General features: G+C 30.6%; 1 protein-coding gene across 7 annotated transcripts; it reads left to right on the forward strand.

Moving 5' to 3' along the window:
- The first annotated feature begins 471 nt into the window (after positions 1–471).
- Positions 472–22,804, forward strand: Cora (erythrocyte membrane protein band 4.1 like coracle). Of its 7 annotated transcripts, XM_070307266.1 has the most exons (17): positions 472–1,059; positions 2,598–2,665; positions 8,311–8,501; positions 8,607–8,754; positions 8,851–9,145; positions 9,253–9,591; positions 9,667–9,839; positions 10,083–10,225; positions 11,625–11,711; positions 12,871–13,083; positions 13,546–15,655; positions 15,722–17,085; positions 17,942–18,049; positions 18,387–18,497; positions 18,977–19,081; positions 19,745–19,954; positions 20,059–22,804. In XM_070307266.1, the coding sequence occupies exons 3-17, from the start codon at positions 8,343–8,345 to the stop codon at positions 20,236–20,238; spliced, it is 5,745 nt and encodes a 1,914-aa protein (XP_070163367.1). In that variant the 5' UTR covers positions 472–1,059; positions 2,598–2,665; positions 8,311–8,342; the 3' UTR covers positions 20,239–22,804. The 7 variants fall into 7 exon arrangements, with proteins under 7 accessions (XP_070163367.1, XP_070163364.1, XP_070163368.1 ...); XM_070307263.1 differs by having other exon boundaries at positions 13,546–17,085; XM_070307267.1 differs by lacking the exon at positions 18,977–19,081 and having other exon boundaries at positions 13,546–17,085.
- The last annotated feature ends 368 nt before the right edge of the window (positions 22,805–23,172 follow it).

Here is a 23,172-nt window from a genome sequence, read left to right on the forward strand (position 1 = left end):
TGACACGTGTTATACAGATTAGTGAGAAAAATGAAGAACTATATAATAAATTCAAATTATATAATGTATATATAAAATAATGCCAAATAAATATGCTATTGTTGGGTGCCAAAGCATAATTTAAAATATTTTTAAGTAAGCATTATGCGGAACATTATGTAAAAGAAAAAAAAAAAAAAAAAAAAAAGAAACGCTATAGTTTCTGCATTAAAGCCCGTATTAGAAATATTAATTAGTAAAGAATGCATTGAAAATTGAAAATTGGAATTTGACTAATCAGAGCAGAAGGAACTAAAATTTCTTTGTCCTGATTGGTCAGATTTCAATCTTCAATCTTCGATGTAAATTTTCAATGCGTAGTCTGATACGAGCTTAAGACCTTCCTATTTTATCGGATTCGCAGCGCCATCTAGCGGAGAAAATGCGCACAAATAGGGCGTATATACTCGTCGATTGCGTCATGGGAGAAATTCTGCTTTTCCTAGTCGCCACTAATCGTCGTCAGCTATGACAGCGGTCGCGTAAGAATATCGAATGGAAGGCAGTGCCGTAGCGGTATCCGATAAAGTAACACGTTGTTGGGTGTACCGTTGTCTTCTTACAGTTACGTGTAGTTTAGAATTCTACGTGAGAAGCGAAAGAAAACGAAGGTAATCTCGGGGCGGCGTCCGCGTCATTCTCGCGAAACACAATTTCTCCGCTGCGCACTCGATGGACTATTTGAAAATGGCGCGGGTAACGAGGGCCGTGGTCCCTGCATTTGGCGTCGTTTTGTGATACTGTAATAAAATTACCTGGCTTTATCTGCCGTTCATCTCGTTGGCACGAGAGAAAAAGAGAAAGAAAGTTGTTTACGCGTGCCCGCTACGCGGAGTGCGAATAGCTGGTGTGTACCCGTTTTCTATTCGGCTTAATTTCGAGAAACGAGAATCTCGGTCGCGGAGAACCAAGCCCTAATCCCTCTCCTCCGGACTCTCTATATCGGTCGTCCGTGTCATTGTTCGCCGCGCTTCTTCGCATTGGTGCGTCGTATACGGAGGCTGCGTCCACGTCCTACAGGTAAGTGTGTCATCTTTCAATATCGTCGACTGTCCTGCGGAGATCGACATTTCGTCGCCTCCATAATCGCTTGATTGCGGTGTTTCCCGTATCGTAATGGACGACCTGTCGTCCTCGCGATCAATGATTTTCGATTATATCGGTCGTAATCGAAAGAGTTGCAAAAATTGACGATTGTTCGTTTGAATGAGGTTCGAAAATACAGGTACTTTCGACGATGTAAAATTTAACTTTGAGGAAAATGATTTCTAAAATGATTTCTCATATTATATATATATATATGTAAAACACACCTGTATGAAATGAATGAAATGTATGTATGTAAACATGTAAAGCATGGATAAAGCCAAGTATGCTTACAAGGTGTTTCCGGAAATAGGCGATAAATTTAAAATCCGTTACAGCATAGAACATTGCAAAATATTGCTGCAATGTTGCTGCAAGAGATTGCAGAAATATTAAAATTACTATCTTCACACAGTAACATTGCAATCTAACATACCTATAATAATGCATTACTGTAAACATATTTATAATAATATGAAATATTCTATAAAGATGTCTCTCTCTTTCTCTCTTTCATATTAATATTTACATATAAATTGGCTTACATCTAGTTAAATATTTTTAACTACAGATGTGTAAATCAGTTTAAGAAACGTGGAAATTTTAAGATGAGACACCTGTAAATACTGTATTATTATAAATACTATATATTATAAATACTAATGCAGTAATACATAGCATTATTATATATATATATATATATATATATATGATGACAAAAATATTTGAGGGTGCAACGTAATTAAATAAATAGTAAAATAATTAAAGTTAAATAATTTATTTTGTAACATTCAAAATTTTTTTATATAGATTTTTTTATTAGACTCTACATTTTAAGTAGACAATAAATAGCGTAGAGAGAAAATTCGTCACATTTGCATTCATGATTCGTCATTCGCACTGATTCGCCAGCGAAGCGGTTTTTTTAACGAAATAAAAAGGTGCGAATCATTACAGCGAATTAGTTCATTCGTGTTGATTTGGATATAATATATCTATTATATTTGGATATAAATATATATCTATTATATATTTGGATATAATATAATAGATCTTTAGCAATTTAAATATAGCTCTATACTAGGATACGTGAAGATTCGTAGTTTGTACGTCTCTCCACGACTCATGTTGAAAGATAAAAAATAAAAACATCATTCATGATTTATCGAAATTATACAGAATCGCTTGTTCATTTTCTTGTTGAAATATTACGATAAATTATGTTCACTATAAATGGCAAATGACAATTAATGAATGATCAACTACGAATTGCGAATAATGTGGAGAATCTACAATAGCGAATGACGAATTTTCATCAATTATTCCGAATGACGAATTGCGAATCGAGGATATGCGCATAATCTGGCGCCAGGATAACAAGGTCATGCGATGCAGTAAGCGCTATTATTATCAATAATAAAATAGGAAAATAAAATTTAATATCATAACAATTTTTTAATTTTAATTTACAGAAATCGAGCAAAGAAGTTCAACAAGAACAAAAACTGATGGTTTTAACGTCTTAAGGAGACATCGCCGGGTACGGATAGTTTAACAAAAGTTATTTCATTTAACGACCTACCACTTCTTTAAATTTATTGTCACTTTCCAGAAACACCCTGTATATGCATCTGACAATATAAATTGATACTCCGAAGCCTTTGATTCACATTCAGATGTCGTACATTAAAGAGGAAACTCTCTTGCTTTATATTGTTTGTAACTCATAGTCATATGTTACGATGCAAGCACGCGCTTTTTTTTTTTTTTTTTTTTTTTTAATGAATGAAATCTATTTTTGAATCCCGCATTTGATTTTAAACTATTTAAACAGTTCAACGAATCTCAGGCTACTGCAACGCATCCAATGTAAAAGCCTTTGTACAAAATGCAGATTCGAATAAACTGCGTTTATTAAGGAGGGAGCGCTAAAAAATGGGGTGCGAAAACTATTGTGAGCGTGCAAGTTGGCGGTGCACATATGTTGTCGGGATGTATTGATCTGATCGAAAATTTCGTAGAGTCTGAAAATATAGTTATATATATATTTTTAAGCGAGAATGATTAAATTGATACTGGTATGAATTTTGACAATTACTTATTTATAGTCCATTTACGAAGAATCTCATTGCTTGATTAATTGCGTTGTTGTTTTTCATCGCCGAACCGTCACGCCATGCGTATTATACACATGTATATGATAGTAACGCACGTATAACAGTCACGCAATATGACAAAAGGAAGTATGGGTTACATGAGAGGTGTTGTATATAACCGAATAGGTATCGAGCGTCAATAGTATGAATCGATTACGGGAATATCCCTTGTATATACCGGGTGTTTCAGAAGAAAGGATATAAGCAGAGTATAAAAGCATTGTGACGCGAAGACTAAATCCTTCAAGCCTTTATCGAAAATTTCACATTTGCAACATATTTTTTATAAAGAAATATTCTAAAATTTTACTCAAACATTATTGTTTCACGTCGAAAAAGCAATTATAAGCTTCATTCGGCTAATCTTTAATTTCAATTTAAAATCATTGCTATTTTGTTTGGAATAAATCTATGTATATTGCTTGAATGCTAAACCGTGAAAGCTTGTTCTGATATTTTCGATGCGAAATTATATTTGATTTCAATCACCACTGTCACGTTCAAATTTTTTCAAAGAAAGGGATAGAAAAAAGAGAGCCAAATTTACACGCCCATTTCAAAAACTGATACAGAGAATATTATTTTAATATACACTTTACTCATCCACAAAATAATTATACACAAAAGTATTGTGTTTCAATACTTTAAATTATATTTTATTATCAATTAGGAACTTATACACTTAATAACTTATACGCACTTATAATTTAATTTTTGTGTTATACAATATATATTATATTTTAACATTAAAATTATTATATTAAATATAACGTATGATATATATTTATAACAATTGTGTATTTAACTAAAGTATTTGCATATATATTTTTTAATATAATTATGATATGTACACAACTTGCATATACATATATACACATACCTGCAAGATACATTTTCAATAATGTTACGAAATCATGGTTTTATAATGTTGTACATGGTCTTTTTTTCTCTTTCATGTGCATTTAAACTGCGTGATTGCAGATCAATCTTCTTCCGTTTTTAGTTCATTTTTAGATCTGAAACACAATTAAACGTCTTAAATTTTCGAAAACACAGTTACTTGAGGATAAAAGTGAGTAATTATTCATTAAATACGCGACTTTTACATTGTGCGAATCGCAATTAACAATTGTTGAAATGTACAATTCACTGAATCCTTGTATTATTCTGTGAGGAGAGATCTAGATCTATTGAAACGCGAATTTGATATAATTCGCATTACAATTTTTTGGCATTAAACATGATGTTTTTTTTTCCAGTGTTATACGGTAAAAATTTAATTTCACACTTTGATTGACACAATTTTAATTGCGAAAATATTCTTGCGCGCGTATATTTTCAAGTGCATGATGTGTTAGAATACAAATATATAATTTAATAAATTAATAAATTATTAAGCTCTTGTTCATGTTTGGCATCTTTGATTTCTTTATTTTATTAATATTATGGTGTTCTTCTAAAATCCTTCAAATAACATGGTTTTAAATAGTAGTTTTGATCTATTAATATCCCTCGTTAAATATGTTATGTTATGAGTTTAATTGATCATGTAGCTATGTCACAAGCATCTGCAATGTAAATAGCGACAATGAGACATCTGATCAGGCTCAGTGATTGGAAAATAAACGTAGATAGGCGTGGTTTACTATGTGGCATTGCTTACAATTAGCAGTGACTGTTATAATTTGTAATGAACTTGGATAAGCTGAATGTTAATTTTTGCGCACGATTGTATTTTTTTCTACCAACATATTTCTCTTCCGCCATGATCTTTTATGCTAAATTAACCTTTCGCACCTCTAGCTCCATATTTAATTTCGAAATCACCTCTCAAAATCATTTGAGTTGAATTAAACCAAGAAAATTCTAACTTTGATAGGAAAAAATTATACTAATTCTAATTATGATTTGTAAACATCTCGAGTTTTATTTTGCATTTTTATTTCTGTGCACTTTGTGCATCGTGATATTCATTGAAATTTTGTGGTATCTTTCATTGTGATGCAGGACAAAACACGTCCTCCGTAATAATGACTCTTGTAGCTCTGGTCGAATGTCGATACAGAAACACTCTCGTAATTATTATAAATTACGCACGTACGCGCGTCTCTTCGACGTGAATCACGCGTGCTTGTACATGATGTAATCAAAGTATTATTGTATTTTATGCGTTTGCTCTTGCTAGCATATGAATTTATTTTTTTATATGAGAACGGGCAAATTAACGTCCAAATAAATAAAATCTAATTTATTTAAAAGCTTATTGTTAGAATACGTGCGCGCGATCGTCGCTGTTGCCGTTACTGTTGCCGTGGTCATCGCTGCCGTGTCATTTCGCGACCAGTAATCATCAGTATTATCTCATCAGTCTAGTAAAGAACATGCGTAAAGGCCGCCCACTTCCAGTGATGATGACACTTTCCAAATTCGTACGTCTGAACTTTATTCTGTCTGGACATCAATTATTTTTGTATATTTTGGTTAAACACAAAAGTTAAGGATATTTTGGCTGTACAATAGAAGTAAAAAACTGTCAAAATTAACAAAAAAAAAAAGATATTTCTTACATTTATATTGTTTGAAAAATCATATGAATAAATCCGGATTATAAAAAGAATTGAAAGTAATCACAAAATAATATGGTTTTTGTCGTCTTCATAAAAGAAAATAGTTGTAATTAATATTTTTCCTAATTTATGACAAAAATTTTTTATCATGAATACTTCCTGAAATCAACTACATAACTACAAGAAACAGGAAACAAAGAGTAATTTGCAGAAAGAGAAAGGGAGATAGATAATATCTTTCTACAATTTTTAGTAAATAATTTTTAAAGGGGTAAGTGGATCGAAATCAAGTTTTGCACAAATATTTATTAGAGTTTTTTTAATATGTGTGAAAATTTTTGTTTTGCTGGCAATGTTTTTTCCTTGTCAAATTTGTCAATAAATGCTACAATACGCGATTTTTCATAAGAATCAATAGTAACTTTAAATTTAAATTTAAATATTTAAATAATTTCCATAGCGTTAAAAAAATTGTGCTTAGGTTTTGCATAGATATTCAGAAGAAATAGTAAAATAGTCTACAAAATTTTCATGCTTCTGTCAATGTTTCGACATATGACATATGACATATGATATATATCCCTAAAGCAAGAATGATTAATATGAAATAAATGGAAAAAGAAAAAAAATTTAAGATCATATTAGCTATAATCAACTCAAAAAATTCTTTTTGAGGAGTGAAAGTCTTAACAATATAGGTACTTAATTTTGATTGTAGTGAAACTTCTCCAATACTTTGCATACCGTAACTATATTATTCTGAAAATACGTTAAATCATAATTAATTATATTAATTATACGTTAAATTGCTTTTTTGCAATTTTAACTTCTTAAAGCAAATTTTTTAAAATTGTAATGTAGTAGCTTGGAAGTCATATTCAGCATCAAAAAGACTACGGAAAATGCAGTTAGTTTTTCTCTCGTTTTTTTTATAACTGTATTATCAGCGTATATATCTACTGAAGCAAATTATAAACTTATTTAAAATTGAACTCGTAAAATTATTAATAAGGATGTTATTTTTTTTATCTCAAGTTTTTTTATCCAAAATATTTTCATTTGTATACTTATTGTTAGTATTTTTTCTTGTTGCTTCTAAAAGCTTATTAATCCCATTGATTCAATCGCCAAATCGGCGTAGAATAAAAAACATCGAGCTGTTACATTATCTAATCAAGGAGAGGCTTATGTCGTGATCATCGATACTTTCAATCTCGTTGCATGTTTCGAGAGTGTGCGAATTCCAGCAGTATTCTTAAGAGCACGTTAATCTTGCAAATGCGAATGTATGTGTCCTTAAAAGTGCATCTCCGGAATGTTAACGACTATCGTTTCATGCAGCTCTGATTCAGCAGCAATTGTAACTAATAGCGAATTCAGGGATGTTCTACTAGTACGCACTGATGCACATTTTTGAAGGCCATCGCATACAAATTTATTAATTTCGAATTGCAAGCTTCTTAAGATATTAGTAATGAATTTTGTAAATTTGCTATATTATCATTATTATAATATTGCAATTAATGTAAATTGCAAATAAATCATTTTAATTAAAATAAATATACAAAATGTCACCTCCCCTTGACCAATAATACGTGCCTCACAGCCATCTCATCGATAGTTGGATACATTTAAATATTTTGGCGTATTTTAAATCATTTTAAAGCCCTAAACAATACAGGGGAACTTGTAAAATGTGTAAATTTAGAATTGAAATAGCATAAATAGTGCTCTTGAGATATTCTAATAAGAAAAAATGGATTGCAATTGAAAGAGCAAATATCTTAAGAAGCCTGTAATCCGGAATAAACGAAAAAAAATATATATATATATAAGAATAAAAAAAAATGAAAACTTTTCTGAATGCTTGAATGAACTTTTTTTATTCTTATAATCAGTAAAATATATTACTAAAATTTGACCAGACTGTTCATAAATCTTTTTATTCATCCTATTATTTTGTCATTTTATTCGTTATGAAGTTCAAGGATACGCATCCTATTTATAGTTCAATGAAACTCGGATCAAAAACTATATATACCTTTATTCTTCATTAATAACAAAATCATAATCGGCATGTACGCTGCGTGACAAACCTACATTTGAAGAACCCTCACGAAATATTGATTATTTCTCCGTATGGCACCAGGTTTTATACGCGATTTATATAGCGAGATATCGTGTGAGACACGAGATCTTCTTTACTCTGGCGATATTATCGAAAGATTGTAGAAAAGTATTAAGATAAGTCTCTGATTATATCTTAAACCTTTTCCTTCAGTATATAGTAATTTTATAGCTAAATATATGTATATTTTGATATTTTGGAACATAGAAATAAATGGAGCTAAAGACTGCTGCTTTCATGATTCAAAATAATTTCCTTATCGACGAATATAATTTATACATTCTTTCGCTGTTGTTTTACTATTATGGAAACAAAATAATGTGTTTAATTTTAGATATAAAATCGGATATAAAATAGAGCGGAAATATGCCGGAAGAGCAAAAGACTGCTGGTGCTCCGACCGAAGCAATGGCGGAAAATGGAACCGGTACAAACTCGCCCACCAAGAGTCCGATTAGCAAAGGAAAAATGGCTCTTGCCAAAATTACTCTCCTAGACGGTACTGTACGGGATTACTACATCGATGTGAGTGTTCAAAAGTTTTGATCATGTTTATTATATGTATATAAATGAAAAAAATTATATTCTGTTTATTTGATATTAATGTTAGATATATTGGATTTATTGCAGAGAAAGGCGAGAGGCCAAGAACTTCTCGATATGATTTGTCAAAGCATGAATTTACTGGAGAAAGATTATTTTGGTCTTATTTACGAAGACAGACACGATTCTCGCAATTGGTTGGATCTTTATAAGAGAATTATAAAATTTATAAAAAGTATGAGAACTCACAAACAAACAAAAATCATTATTGATATAATGATAGATAATAATATATGGGAGTATTTCCTCTAAAGTTAATGTATGATTTTAGCTGAACCATGGAAGTTTAATTTTGAAGTGAAATTTTACCCACCAGACCCAGCTCAATTGCAAGAAGATATTACGCGTTATCAACTGTGTCTACAAATCAGAAACGATATTATTACAGGTCGTTTACTTTGTTCTTTTGTGACACATGCTCTCTTAGGCTCCTATCTGGTTCAGTCAGAAATTGGAGATTATGATCCTGAAGAACATGGAAGAACATATTTGAAAGATTTTAAGTTTGCACCTAACCAAACGCCTGAATTAATCGAGAAAGTGATGGATCTGCATAAAACACATAAGTTAGTTTCATTTTTGTATAAACAACTATGTTTCAATTTATAAGATGAGGAAACATAGCATAATAGTTATTATTTAATTAAATAGTAATTTTTTGGCTATATTACAGAGGTCAAACACCCGCCGAAGCGGAACTCCATTATCTCGAAAATGCGAAAAAATTAGCTATGTATGGCGTAGATCTTCATCCCGCAAAAGATTCGGAAGGTGTTGATATAATGTTAGGTGTATGCGCTTCAGGCCTTCTTGTTTATAGAGATTGTTTAAGAATTAATAGATTTGCCTGGCCAAAGATATTAAAAATATCTTACAAAAGACATAATTTCTACATTAAAATTAGACCAGGTGACTTTGAACAATTTGAATCTACAATTGGATTCAAATTGGCAAATCACAGAGCAGCAAAAAAATTATGGAAAGTGTGTGTGGAGCATCATACTTTCTTTAGGTAAGTAATGTAAGTAGCATTTTTTTAAATTCATAGCACGCATTTTAATCAAATGGGAAATTTATATTTTTATAGACTTATGAGTCCAGAGCCTGTGAAGAAAGTGGGATTAATTCCATATCTGGGATCTCGTTTTCGATATTCTGGAAGAACTCATTACGAAACGAAGAAAACCCCTATCGATAGACAACCTCCGCAATTCGAGAGGACTTTGAGTGGTCGACGCCTCGCATCTAGAAGCATGGATGGTAAATAAAATGTTTATCACTTGCAAATGATTTAGTAGAAACTTTAATTGCTGCAATTCATATTATATGTTTATTCAGATATATGTCTGATTTAAAAGTTTTTTACTAGGGCATACACAAGCTTGCATAAGCATGAGTTTTTTTCAAAATATTTATTATAAACCACAAGTGCCTTTTTATAATTATATCCTTAAATCGATCTGCAATACTGAGATGTTGAAGTAGTGTGACTGCCTTGTATAGCATTAGGTGGGCCTAAATCAGTTGAAACGTATGGTTCCGAACCAAGCAAACGGCATACTATGAGCTATGAGCCTGAGACACTTCCTGATGATATAGAACATATAGATCGACGGCCTAGCCCAATAAAGAAACAAAAAGAGAAGGTAATATATTTATACGTTTGTATTAGAAAGGGGGGGGGGAGGGAGAGAGAGGGAGATAAAAATTCTTTTTATATTTAAAAAATTGCTAGAATGTAGAGTATGCATAAATTTCAACATGTGAATGTAAAAGTGACTCGCAGCAAAATTTATAAACAATATGCGCTGTAATTTTGAAAAGCTCGCGCTTTTAAATTAATGATTTAATCATTAAAAAACAATACTATTGATACATAAAAAAATTTACGAGATATAATGTACCAATTTCATAAAATAAAAGCGCAACAACATTTATACAATATTTTTGCAAAAGTTTTTATCAGAGAAATAATGAAACAACAATTGCCTTATGTTCTCTATTGATGTATAAGTGAGTCAATAGAGATTGATCGAGAGCATTATCCAGGATTAATGATAAGGACATGACGAGTATTTGATCCCTTTGAAGCGCTTGATGAGCCTTCTTATTTCTCACGTTCGGGGTGCTTGATTGCCGTGAATTCCTTTGCCTTTTACGTTCGGAGTGTTTGATTACCGTGAGTCCCCTTATCTCTCACGTTCGTAGTGCTTGATTACCGTGAGTTCCCTCATCTCTCACGCGTGTGTATGTTTAATATAATGATAATGTTTACAATTTTGCGTAAAAAAATAAAAATAAGGCTAATAATACGCTATGAAATATTGTTCTTTGAACATTTCAGCATGTATTCAATAGATGAAAAAAAAATAAAAAGAATTAAGAAATTTGTTCTTGTATCCAATATTTTTGATTGGTTTTGGATTAAACTTTTAATTTGTTTAATTTGTTTGGATTATGTAAATCTTGAGCAATTCTTTTCCAATCAAACGCATACACATGTGCATGTTCACACTAGACGAACGGATGCACAGACAGACTAGCAATCATGTGAGAAGTAAGAAGACTCAGACTAATAATCAAGCATTCCAAAGAGATAATTCACGTTCTCATTGTAGACCGTGGGTAATTCTAAGAATTGGAATTTACATGCATCTACATCTATAGTTATCCATAGTATGCGCAAACTCACGCGCGCGAAGATGTCTTATAAAAATTATCAACTTTTTATTTTACCCATTGTGTCATCTTTTATTCCTGTTTCTTCTACACAAATTTGGATTTATTATATAATGTTGCATGTCAATGCAACAAAAGCATGTCGATTTATATCATACAACACATATTAGAGAATCGCATATCACATGTATTGTTTGAGATATTTGAGATATTTGAGTAGAATTGAATTCACAATCAGTACATAAGTAAAATTATAAAGATCTCTATCACATTAGAAAGCTTAAGTCTTGAAAAATTAATATTTTCTATTTTTGGAACATATTGATAGAGAGAGAGTATGTTATAATCATTAACTAACATCAATAGCTTACACGAAAAACAAGTGCTGGAACAACATCAGCTAGCAGCACCAGTAGCCTTGAAGGAGAATATGACGCGGACCGTGAGAGAAAGGTATAAAAAATTGTAACTAAAATGTCTACTTCAGTTTATTTTATAATGACACACACACACACACACACACACACACACACACACACACACACACACACACACACACAAATACAAGCACATATATATATAATTACACAGAGTGCTCCCAGGTTAAATGGCAAAATTTAAAATATAAATTTAGGATCCAAAAATAATCTTCCTGTGGAAGTATGCTCGCAAATACTTTGTTCAAGAGATATATATTAAAATGGAGGATGTGTGTGTAAGCGTGCACAGAAAGCACAATGTCAATCAGCCAGTCATTCATCGATAGATGCAATGCCTCCGGGTTGGAGGCCATTATTTTAACAAAATATTTAATAAATTTTGATTACTGTAAAGCAATAAAAAGGATAAAACTAAATTATTTCGACATTATTCATTTTTATAGTTCTATAACTTAAGAAATCAATATCTCTTGAACGAAGCGTTTGCGAGCATATTATAGAGCTTTTTTTTTATTTATTTTTTATTTTATTTTATTTTATTTTAAGGTCTATATTCATATTTCAAGTTTGGCCATTTAACCCGGGAACACCCTATATATTTATCATTAATACTTTTTGTATGTGTAATATCGCACATATGTTTTGTTTTTTCCAATGCATGTTGTTTTTTTTTTTAAATTTGTATTGATAAAAATTTATACGGCTATCAATATAAAGTGTTAGTTATCTATTTAGTAATATTAGCAATGCAAGCATGCAGGTAAGAACTTAGAAAATCATTTTTTGTCGTGTTGATTATTATGTAAATTTATAATTTTAATAAGACTTGGATAAGATTATTTTATAGCGGCTATTGTTTAATATGAACGTTATTTAAATGTATATGTAAGTACTATACACACACATACACACACACACACACACACACACACACACACATATAATGTTACACATTAAATAAAAATTTTTTATATATGATACACGAGATAAATTTAACATAACAAACCACGACAAATACACATATTTTGAGAAGTACAACATATGTTGTGCATAGAGCATGTATTGCATCTTTAAATGTGATTTTTCCTGTAAGTTTTAGTATTATTTTAGCAAAGTAGTGGCTTTATGCTTGATGCATGAAGTAACGCGTGATTGAATAAATTTACTTGTAGAAACCGGTCGGAGGAATAGCTGTCCTACCGCCCGGTAATCTATCAAAGAAGAAGAAGGATAAACAAAATGAAAATGAAAAAGAAAATCACAATGATCTGAATAATACTGATCTGATTAATGATATTGATGACAAATCATTGTCTAAAAAAGAATTGAAAAAGAAGGATAAAGAAACGCCCAAAAAAATTAGAGAAAAAAAGGAAAAAGTTAAGGTAAGCTTATGTTGTGTTGTACGCAAATCGCTGTTTTTTTATATTCTCATAGAATATATATACATATATATGTATGATTAGACAAAAGAGTTTTAAATATTTAATTTTTTTTTTTAATTTTTACAAGTAATATTCAGAGATATAGAATTTATTATTTTTTACTATTATTTTTAAATATTATTCAATTAAATTTGTATTAGCATCAATTTTCAATAATTTTAAAAAATGTTTGATTGAAAACGTGTAATTAGTTTTCAATTGAATGTATATATATTTATATAGTTTAAGTTATAATTTAAATATGCACGCGAACATTACTTTTTACTTCTACATAAATAATAGATATGCATTTAATATGTAGATATCAGTTTCGATTAAATGTGAAACATATTTTTTATATAAATTATACATTACATGTATAGCATGTTTTTGTACTGCATGTATTTTTATATATTGTCTAAGAGTCCTGTCGGCGGTTTCCTGTTTGCGAAAAAGGATAAAGATAAGAAACAGAAAAAGGGCAAAGAACTTGATGAATCTATAGAAAAGAATGATGTTGAATCAAATCTTTCCATGTTGGAAAAGCAAGAAAAAAAGATCGATAAAGAAACAGATATGGAAAAAAAACAGCATCCTACAAAACCTTCTCAATTACCTGGTTACACGAAACCTTACGATTATGAAGAGACGGAAGCTTCGCCCACAAAGAAGGCATTTACCTCGCACGGTTTTACGTACGAAGATCGACCCGCATCACCAGGAATACAAGATCACTCATCACCTACTTCAGCTAGTCGGAAAGCTACAGGATTGGCATTTAACTATGCTCCGGGAGAAGAGAAAAAGGTAGCGGAATCTGCAGAAAAGAGAAAAACGAAAGAAGCGGACAAACAAGCATCAGGATTGAAGACACCCGGGCTCAATTATGTAGAGTCTGCTGCCCTTAAGGAGCAACAAAAAAATGTTACAAAAGACACTGATAAGGACCAAACAGCGATTTTCATTGCTGGTGAATGTCAACATGAAGATAGCACCAATCAAACTACAATTGTACCGCCAGTATCAGCAGAATCTAAACCAGACTATCACATTTTGCCTCTTCCCGATGGTTCGAGAATCATCGGAGGTATGATTTATACCAAAGAGGGTAAACTATTAGATCAGAGTAATCTTGGACCATATGATAGCAAAATAATAGACGGTAAAGTTTATGGGAAAGATGATAAGCTGCTAAAAAAAGCCGACTTTGGGCCACACGGAGTTCACATCAGCAATGGTATAATTACGGGAAAAGATAACAAACCTTTCTATCAAGAAATATTAGGTACGGATAGAAATTTAATAAAGAATGGTATTATTTATTCTCCCGATGGTGAAGTAGTAAAACAATCTTTCCTCGGGCCGAATCACGCAATAGTAAAAGAAGGAAAAATACTCTTGAAGAATGGTAAACCAGTTGAACACTGTCAATTAGGTACAGATGGAGCGTATGTGAAAGAAGGTCTCATCTTTACATCTAATTCCAAACCTATGACTCAGGGATCATATGATACAGATGGAAAGTACATAATTGCCGGTATAGTATGTAATGAAGAAGGCAAACCTTTGATACAAATTGCAATTGTACCTGACGACACATTTATCTGCGATGGTTTAATTCATGGACGAGACGGAAAATTGCTTAATGCCGGGAAGTTAGGTGTGGAAGGCCATACTGTTATAGAGGGAAAAATTTACTCGAAAGACAATAAATTGATCAAGCATGAATCTTTTAGTTCTGACGGATCTATCGTAAAAGATGGCATAATTTACTCGAAAGATGGAAAATTCTTGACTCAAGGATCTTTGCTACCGAGCGGTGCTCACTTAAAGGATGGAAAAGTGGTTGGTAAAGATGGGAAACCTATTAAGCATGCGTTTTACAAATCGAATGGTAGTTTTGTGAAAGACGGTATGATATACGCAGAGAATGGCAGACTCTTGAATCAAATTCCATTGATAGCGGATGGTCATTTTATCAAAGAGGGATTAGTATATGGTAGAAATAACAAACCACTATCCCAAGGTCTTTTTAAGCCTGATGATCTTATAATTAAAGAAGGTATATTGTACAATGCGGACGATACGATAATGTCAAATATTAATCTCGGCCCTGAAGGATTGGTAGTGAAGGATGGCACCGTTCTAGGCAAAGATGGTAAGCCAGCAAAACAGGAATCGTTTGGTTCGAATGGAAGCTATATAAAGAAAGGTATTATATATGCGAAAAACGGAAAACCACTTAATCAAGATTCATTAGTATCCGAAGGTGCAGCTATTAGGGATGGTAAGATATATAACATAGATGGCAAATTAGTAAAGTTTTCATTTTTCAAACCGGATGGCAGTTACATCAAAGATGGTCTTATTTATGGCAATGACAAAAAACCATTAAACGTGAATGCAGCTTTGTCAGAGGACAGCTTTATAGTTAACGGAGTAATATTTAATCATTCGGGAAAACCTTTGAACAGAGAATCATTTGGATCTGACGGCTCATACATAGCGGGAGGATTGGTTCACGGAAAAGACGGTAAGATCGTGTTGCAAGGCGTGTTTGGTCCTGACGGTAACACAATTCGAAACGGTATTATCATAGGTAGAGACAATAAACCTTTGACACAAGATGATAAAGGTCCAGACAATATAGCAATTAACAACGGAAAAATTGTGGATAACTACGGAAATCCGAAGAATTTACCCTCGCTGATACCTGACGGATGTTATATACAAGACGGAGTAGTCTATGACAAAAATGGACAATTGTTGAGACAAGGTGCGTTCAAGCAGGATGGGTGTTATATTCGAGATGGTCTCGTATATGGCTGGGGAGGCCAATTGCTGAATGCAGGATCTGAGTTACCTACTGATAGCTACATCGAGGAAGGTAAAATATACGGCAAAGATGGAAAACCCTTGAATCATATTTCGTTCGGTATTGAAGGTAGTTTCATCGAAAATGGCGTTATTTATGGAAAAAACAGAAAACTACTCGGTCATGGTACGTTTGGCAATGATGGTAGTTATATAAAAAATGGTTTACTATATGGGCCAAATGGAAAGACATTAAACAGAAGACGAACTATAATTACCATCACATCCGTTCGTTACGGCTTAGTGTGCGACAATGATGGGAAACCACTGAAGTCGGGCAATTTTGATAATGACGGTAACGTAATCAAAAACGGCAGGATTTACGATCAGACAGGAGGATACTTAAATCAAAATATTTATGGTCATGATGGTAACTTCATTAAAGATGGTTTAATTTACGGACGTAATGGAAAGCCTCTTTCTCAGGGAGCCTTGCCACCAGAAAGCAGTTTTATAAAAAATGGCAAGGTTTTCGACGTGAATGGTCAGCCGCTAACTCAGGAAGCATTCGGATTAGAAGGCCTGAAAGTTGTACAAGGAGTCGTGGTAGATAAAACTGGTAAACCGGTGAAACAAGCAAATTTCGATGACGAAGGAAACATCGTCAAAGATGGAATAATTTGCGCGCCTACCGGAAGACCACTCGACAAATATTTTATAACTATCACGATGGTGCATAAAGGACTCGTATGCGATAAGGATGGAAAGCCAATCATACGGGCACCTTTCGGAACCGATGGTGGTTTCGTTAAAGACGGCAAAATATATGACAGATTCGGAAAACTGTATAATCAGGAACTCTTTTCTGAAGATGGATCGTACGTGAGGGACGGTGTAATATATGGAAACAATAACCAACCGATGGATAGCGCGACGATTCTGAAAGATTTACAAGAGCCACTAAAGTCTATGTCCGCGAAATTGAAAAAGTCCGCAATTTCGACTATGACACCAACAATTGTGAAAACAACAACTAAACAATCGGTAGTCAAGGATCAGGAAGGTGTGACGCAAAATATTCAAGAAAAAATCGAGGATCTTACACCAGGTGGCACAGGCCAAGTTACAGTATCTACTCACGTCAACAAGGTGATATGCTTGAAAAGAATAAAACTATATTAGATATTATAATTCATCTTTTCAAGTCAAAAATCTAATATAATATCAGACATAATTTTGACAAACATAAGACTTGCATGTCTATAATTACATATAGTAATTTTTGCCATTAGCCAATGTTATATAGAATATTTCTCTTTTTTTTTCATTTATGTTCCAAATGTATTGCATGAAATTTAGTGATACATCTATTTTGAATGAATGTGTAGTTAAAATCTTCAAAATTTGATAATAATTGTTTAAATGGAATGGATATTTTTGATTCTACAAAAAAGTATATACGATAAATGGTTTACAATAAATTATTACAATAAATTACGACAAATATAAATAAATTTGCTGTTTATAATTAATTTCAATTTTTTGCAACTTTAAATATCTCATTTTTTTTTTGTAAATTCATGTAGAAACTAGTACTCAATAGTAAATTTATTTATATTTGTTGAATAATTTGACGCAAACGATTTATTGCATCCATTTTTTTTGCAGATTTAAAGATATCTACTTTTTTAAATAAAGAAAGTATATATATATATATATATATATATATATATATAGTAAATATTTTTTCGCAAAGGACTTAAATTGTTTTGTAAACGTTGCAGCAGCTATAATCTTTATATAATTTTATATGAATACAATCACTTTGTACAAACATTGCTTTACAATTGACTTTGTGCTTTACAAAACATGATTTAACACTTGCATAAAGATTACATTCTTACATACTTATTATTAGTTAACTTACTCGTACTTACATTTTTTAATAATTGTTTATCATTAGTTGTATGTCTCAAGATCTTAGTCATATCGTAGTTATATTTAGGCAGAGGCATCGGATGATGGTAGAACTCCATATATGACAGCAACAGCTGTCACTACGCGTACTGCCACGATGCATGAAGATCTTGAAAAGAATCAAAAAACAAGTCAGGTTTGTAATTAGTATTATTAGTGCCATTTTGTAGGATATTAATTAATGAGAATTTACATATTTAAAGTTTGTGCTGCCTTTGCATGTGTGTATGTGTGTACAACACACATACATATGTGTATGTGTATATATATATATATATACACATATTAATTTAAAATGTATTTTAGAAAATTAAAAAACAAGATTTGTGTACGTACACACTCACACAATAGAAATAAATTTTGTTGTAGTGTAAAAATTATTTTTACATCTTTTATATATGTATATTTTTTAAATTTTATTTCTGCCTAAGTATTATTATTTGCTATTTGCTATAATTTACTTTTTATATTAGGTAGAGGAAAAGACCGTAGCACATACAACTGCGACCAGTGCGACGAGGCAAGAGCAACGAGTAGTAACGCAAGAAGTTCGAACCACAAGTCATGTGCTTTCTGGCGAACAGGTAATTTTTGGATATTCCTTTTTCAGGTTACGCGCTTGAAATTAATAAGTGAAGCATGTAAGCGTTTTTGTAAATTGCTACGTGGATATTTTTTGGATTTTGATTTAACTATCATTTAAGTTTTTATCATTTCATATAACATTGTGCTGTATACATATGATCATAGCACAAATATAATATTGCTTCACATATACACAATATTTACTTGTGTCACATATTTAATATTTAATTCTAATTATTTTGAATATGTTTTTAAAATTGAATTATTTTAATACTTTATTAGATGCATAAATTATAAAACTTATATAAAATATTGTTAGTATTTTATAAATTAATTATAAATAATATATAATTCCTGATTTAACAATAATTCTATTAACAATACATTTAGTCATACTCATTTTTATAATTATTTATTTTTATTTATTTTTGTTACAAATAAAATTTTTGTGGCTTGGTTAACACATTGCATGGCGTAGCTGTTCTCACGAAGATTAAGTACATCGAGTTCAAGCAGCGGAGATTCAGGCACACCGATTGATCTTGATGATGACCAACAGGCTTTCTACAATCAATATTATCAGGTAATCAAATAATAGTCAGATCAAATAATCAAAACAGGTTCCTCTATTAATATATGGAGCAGAAGATTGTGCATATTTAAGAGCAGCAGGATTACAGGTATTCATAAAAACGAAATATTTTGGTCTAGTTTGTTTTAGCAGCTAACCCAATGCAGTGCGTTGCAATAAGATATTTTTGCTTTGTATTTTTGTAGTGTATAATGTTTAAAGAAATGTAATTTATATCTTATTTTTTGATATGCAAAGACAGAACATGTATAAATCATTTATAGAGTAGATTTTATTAAATATAAATTATATATATATATATATATATATATATATATATATATATATACACACACACACACACACATATATATATATACATATATATATATATATATATATATATATTTATATCTTTAACCTATATATATATATATAGGTTAAAGATATAAAAATATAAATAAGATTGTAATTGTGTGAGCGTACTATCTGAATACATTAATTCGTGAAATGGAACCGTTTTTTATATTGTGTATTGTTCTTATTTTTTTTATTAATGTATAATAATATTTATTAATTTTATATTGCGATTTCTGCGATTTTCAAAAATAATATTATATTTTTTTTTTTATTTGGATTCTCAAATAAAAGATCTGTAAATAAATTTTGATCCAGGGAGATCCAGCTGTGATTGCAACTGAGAAGCATGTTTATACGGGAGAACCAGAGAGTAATGTGACGACGACGACGACGACGGTACCCGTAGTGACAACCGAAACGAGAAAAGTAGCTCTCGAGAGTGAAGATGGTAACTATAGCGCCACAGGAGAAATAGTCAGTACACAGACTATATCCAGTAAAACTCGTACTGTTGAAACTATCACGGTTTGTATATTATTTTATTAATATGTTATTTATATCAATATATGATTATATATGTTATTATATATATATATATCATATATTTTGTTATTAATTGCTGGTTACAGTATAAAACGGAGAAAGATGGCGTAGTTGAGACACGAGTAGAACAGAAGATAACGATACAATCGGATGGTGATCCGATTGATCATGATCGAGCTTTAGCAGAGGCAATACAAGAAGCCACCGCTATGAATCCGGATATGACAGTAGAAAAGATTGAAATACAGCAACAAACAGCACAGTAATTATTTGAAAATTAATCGTCACATAAAAGGGCACTCTTGGTCTATAAATAGCACGAACGATTCGTTAATTTAGAGACTAGGAAAATATATTGGTATTTATAATACATATATTTTATGTTGCACGCATTGCTGGTTGCATCATGAAAAAAAAAGAAAAAAAGCTAGACTGAAGTATCCTACCAAAAACGTCGCGATAAATCTTTAAATATTCTATGAAGTTAATATAAAATAAAGCAAGGAACAATATTAATACCTTCTTTCCTTCAGAAGGTCAAAGAAGGCTTCTGCTTGTGGCTTGCCCAATGACTCGAGCTTAAACCCAATATAAAATCGAGTTTGATAGTTGGAAATAATGAAACATTAATAAAATCTTTTTATTGAAGAGAATGATATCTCGTATTATAAACTGTATGGTGTTCATATTGAAATGATTAAGAAAATATATTTATATGCACGAGAGTATAAATAAATCTTATATATATATAATATATACATAGCTATGTATATGTATGTAAACAAATGGATAAGCTATTTATACATAGTTATGGCGATAATTATAGGTATAAAAGACAGGGTGCCCTGTAACTTGAAGTTTTGATAATGAACATTTCATAGCAGTAAAAAGAGAAATTATTACACATAATAATACAGATAATAACATATACATAATTATTGAAAATTTTACAGTAAAGTAAATATTGAAACATTTTAAATTGAATTAATATGTCATAATTTTTGTAATCAACCAAACCTATTAAAAGCATGTTTCCCTCTATCTGAAGTTTCTATCCTCTAATTATAAACTTATTAGTTTCTCCTGTTTATCTTGTAATAATAACCCTGCTATATATTATCTGTTGTAATGTCTAAATGCAATAAGATAAGCTTTTTAAAAAAATATATGTATAGTTTGACTATGAAATTCATATTGGCTTTTCAAAAAAAAATAATAATAATAATAATAACCAAAATAATAATAATAATATATGGAGATTATTACATAAATAAATACACACATATTATATCATATTTCACATATAGAGAATAAACTACTAGAAATTGTCATTAAATGTAGTATAAAAAAAAATTAACAAAAAATATATTGTTTACTTTTGAAGAGACGCTCTATACTCTACAGTAAACACAATTTTGTCCTAACAATAAGTACCGCTTCCGAAATTTCAGAATCATGTTTTTTAACTTTTTTTTTTTTTTACGTGTTCATTTTCTTCATCGTTTTCTTCACCTCTAAAAATATGAATATTAAAAATCTATGAGATATATTTCCTAATTTATTTTGATATATTGTAACAAAATATATATCTTGTAAAATATTCATTTTTTCTAAAGACTTTATTTTAATACTTTTATACATTAAATAATAAGCTAAATTGATCGATATTAAAAATGTATATTTGCATTTAAGAAATGATATGTAATTGCATCTTGCAAATGCAATTTTGTATTTATAGAAATATAAAGATATCAATCATTTTACTCAATTGATAAGATATCTTGTAACTTATATCACAATATATCACAATAAATTATAAAATATCTCATAAACTCTAGATTTTTTTATGATTCTATGTTAATGTTTTTATATGCAGAATGATGGACAGACTCGATTTATATAAGAAAACACATAATTCTATTTGTAAGAAAACAAATGTGACTTTGAAGCAATGATTGCGAAAACTTATGTATTTAGAACAAAATCGCGTCGCAGGATGTTTGTCTCGAAATCAAGTAATTTTTGTTTGAAACAATTTTTTATAAAATATATATCTTAAGATTTATTAGAAGTGGCATCTTTTAATGTATGTAATTCAACCTGTATATAATATTGCTAATTGACAGAAATATTTGGAATTGTCATAGTTTTTTATACGAGATAGAGTAAAAAATAAACCGAAATTTGCATATTGTTTTGTAAATAAATATATAAATGTGATTTGATCGCATGCATATAAGATGTTAGTAGACATATCGAGAAAAGGTTACTAAACGGCAGTTAGTACAACTGTCAAAAGTACTATCACACTTTATAAAACACTGTTACCGAGAGCAATCAAATTTCAAAGATGATACATCGTGAGCAGCGCGAATAAACATTAAATTCTATATAAAACTTAAGAAAATATTTATTGTAACTGAGACCCTTAATTTACTATATGAAGCATATGGTGATGAAATGTCACGCGTACACAGATTTACGAATTGCATAAACGCTTCAAAAAAGGCCATATATACATCAACGAATAATGAATCTTTTTGTACTTCCGCTATCTTTACACTTCCTAGATCTCGCGTTTGCTGATTTTTATCTCTTTCTTCAATTAAAAGATTTGATGAAGAATCGCCAGTTTGAATTAACAGAAGAGGCGAACAGTTTTGCAACGCGAGCTCTGAAGAAAATTGCTAAGAATGCTTTGCAGGACTGTTTTGATAAGTGGTATGGACGGCAAAAGTATCATTGCTGAAGGTGCTTACATATTTTGAAGGTGGTATATTGTAAAAACTTGCATTATTTATTTAATAAAAGTTTAATTTATTTTTAACTCTACCTCGTATGTATGTACAAAATGTTAATTATTATATTATAAGAAAATTCCAGAATTTATGTTGGCAATAATATTGTATCGTTTTTCATGTTGCAGCTATATAATAAATATGAGATATAATATTAAAACTATATAGATTTCACTATATCTTGATTACTATATATATTGACTAATACAATTAATAAAATAATTAAATTTAAATAATTACTTAATTTATTTTATATATACTATATTTTATAAAGATGGTTTATACCTTTGTTTTTTTAATGTTTTAGAATAAAATATCTTTTCCTCTCTTTTTTTATGCTGGTCATTTAAAATGGAATGTTGAAAGGAAAATACTTGAAATCCTTCGCTCTAAAACACGGAA

The sequence above is a fragment of the Polyergus mexicanus genome, unplaced genomic scaffold, assembly GCF_030449975.1.
Source record: "Polyergus mexicanus isolate NDT 795.1 unplaced genomic scaffold, iyPolMexi1.0 SCAF_14, whole genome shotgun sequence".
Lineage (NCBI taxonomy): Eukaryota > Metazoa > Arthropoda > Insecta > Hymenoptera > Formicidae > Polyergus > Polyergus mexicanus.

Excerpts from the sequence above, each read along its gene's own strand:
- Cora (XM_070307263.1), top strand. The coding sequence starts at position 8,343 with ATGCCGGAAGAGCAAAAGACTGCTGGTGCTCCGACCGAAGCAATGGCG. Across the intron at positions 9,840-10,082 it reads CGCATCTAGAAGCATGGATG|CATTAGGTGGGCCTAAATCA; the intron begins GTAAATAAAATG and ends TGCCTTGTATAG. Across the intron at positions 18,050-18,386 it reads AGAATCAAAAAACAAGTCAG|GTAGAGGAAAAGACCGTAGC; the intron begins GTTTGTAATTAG and ends TTTTTATATTAG.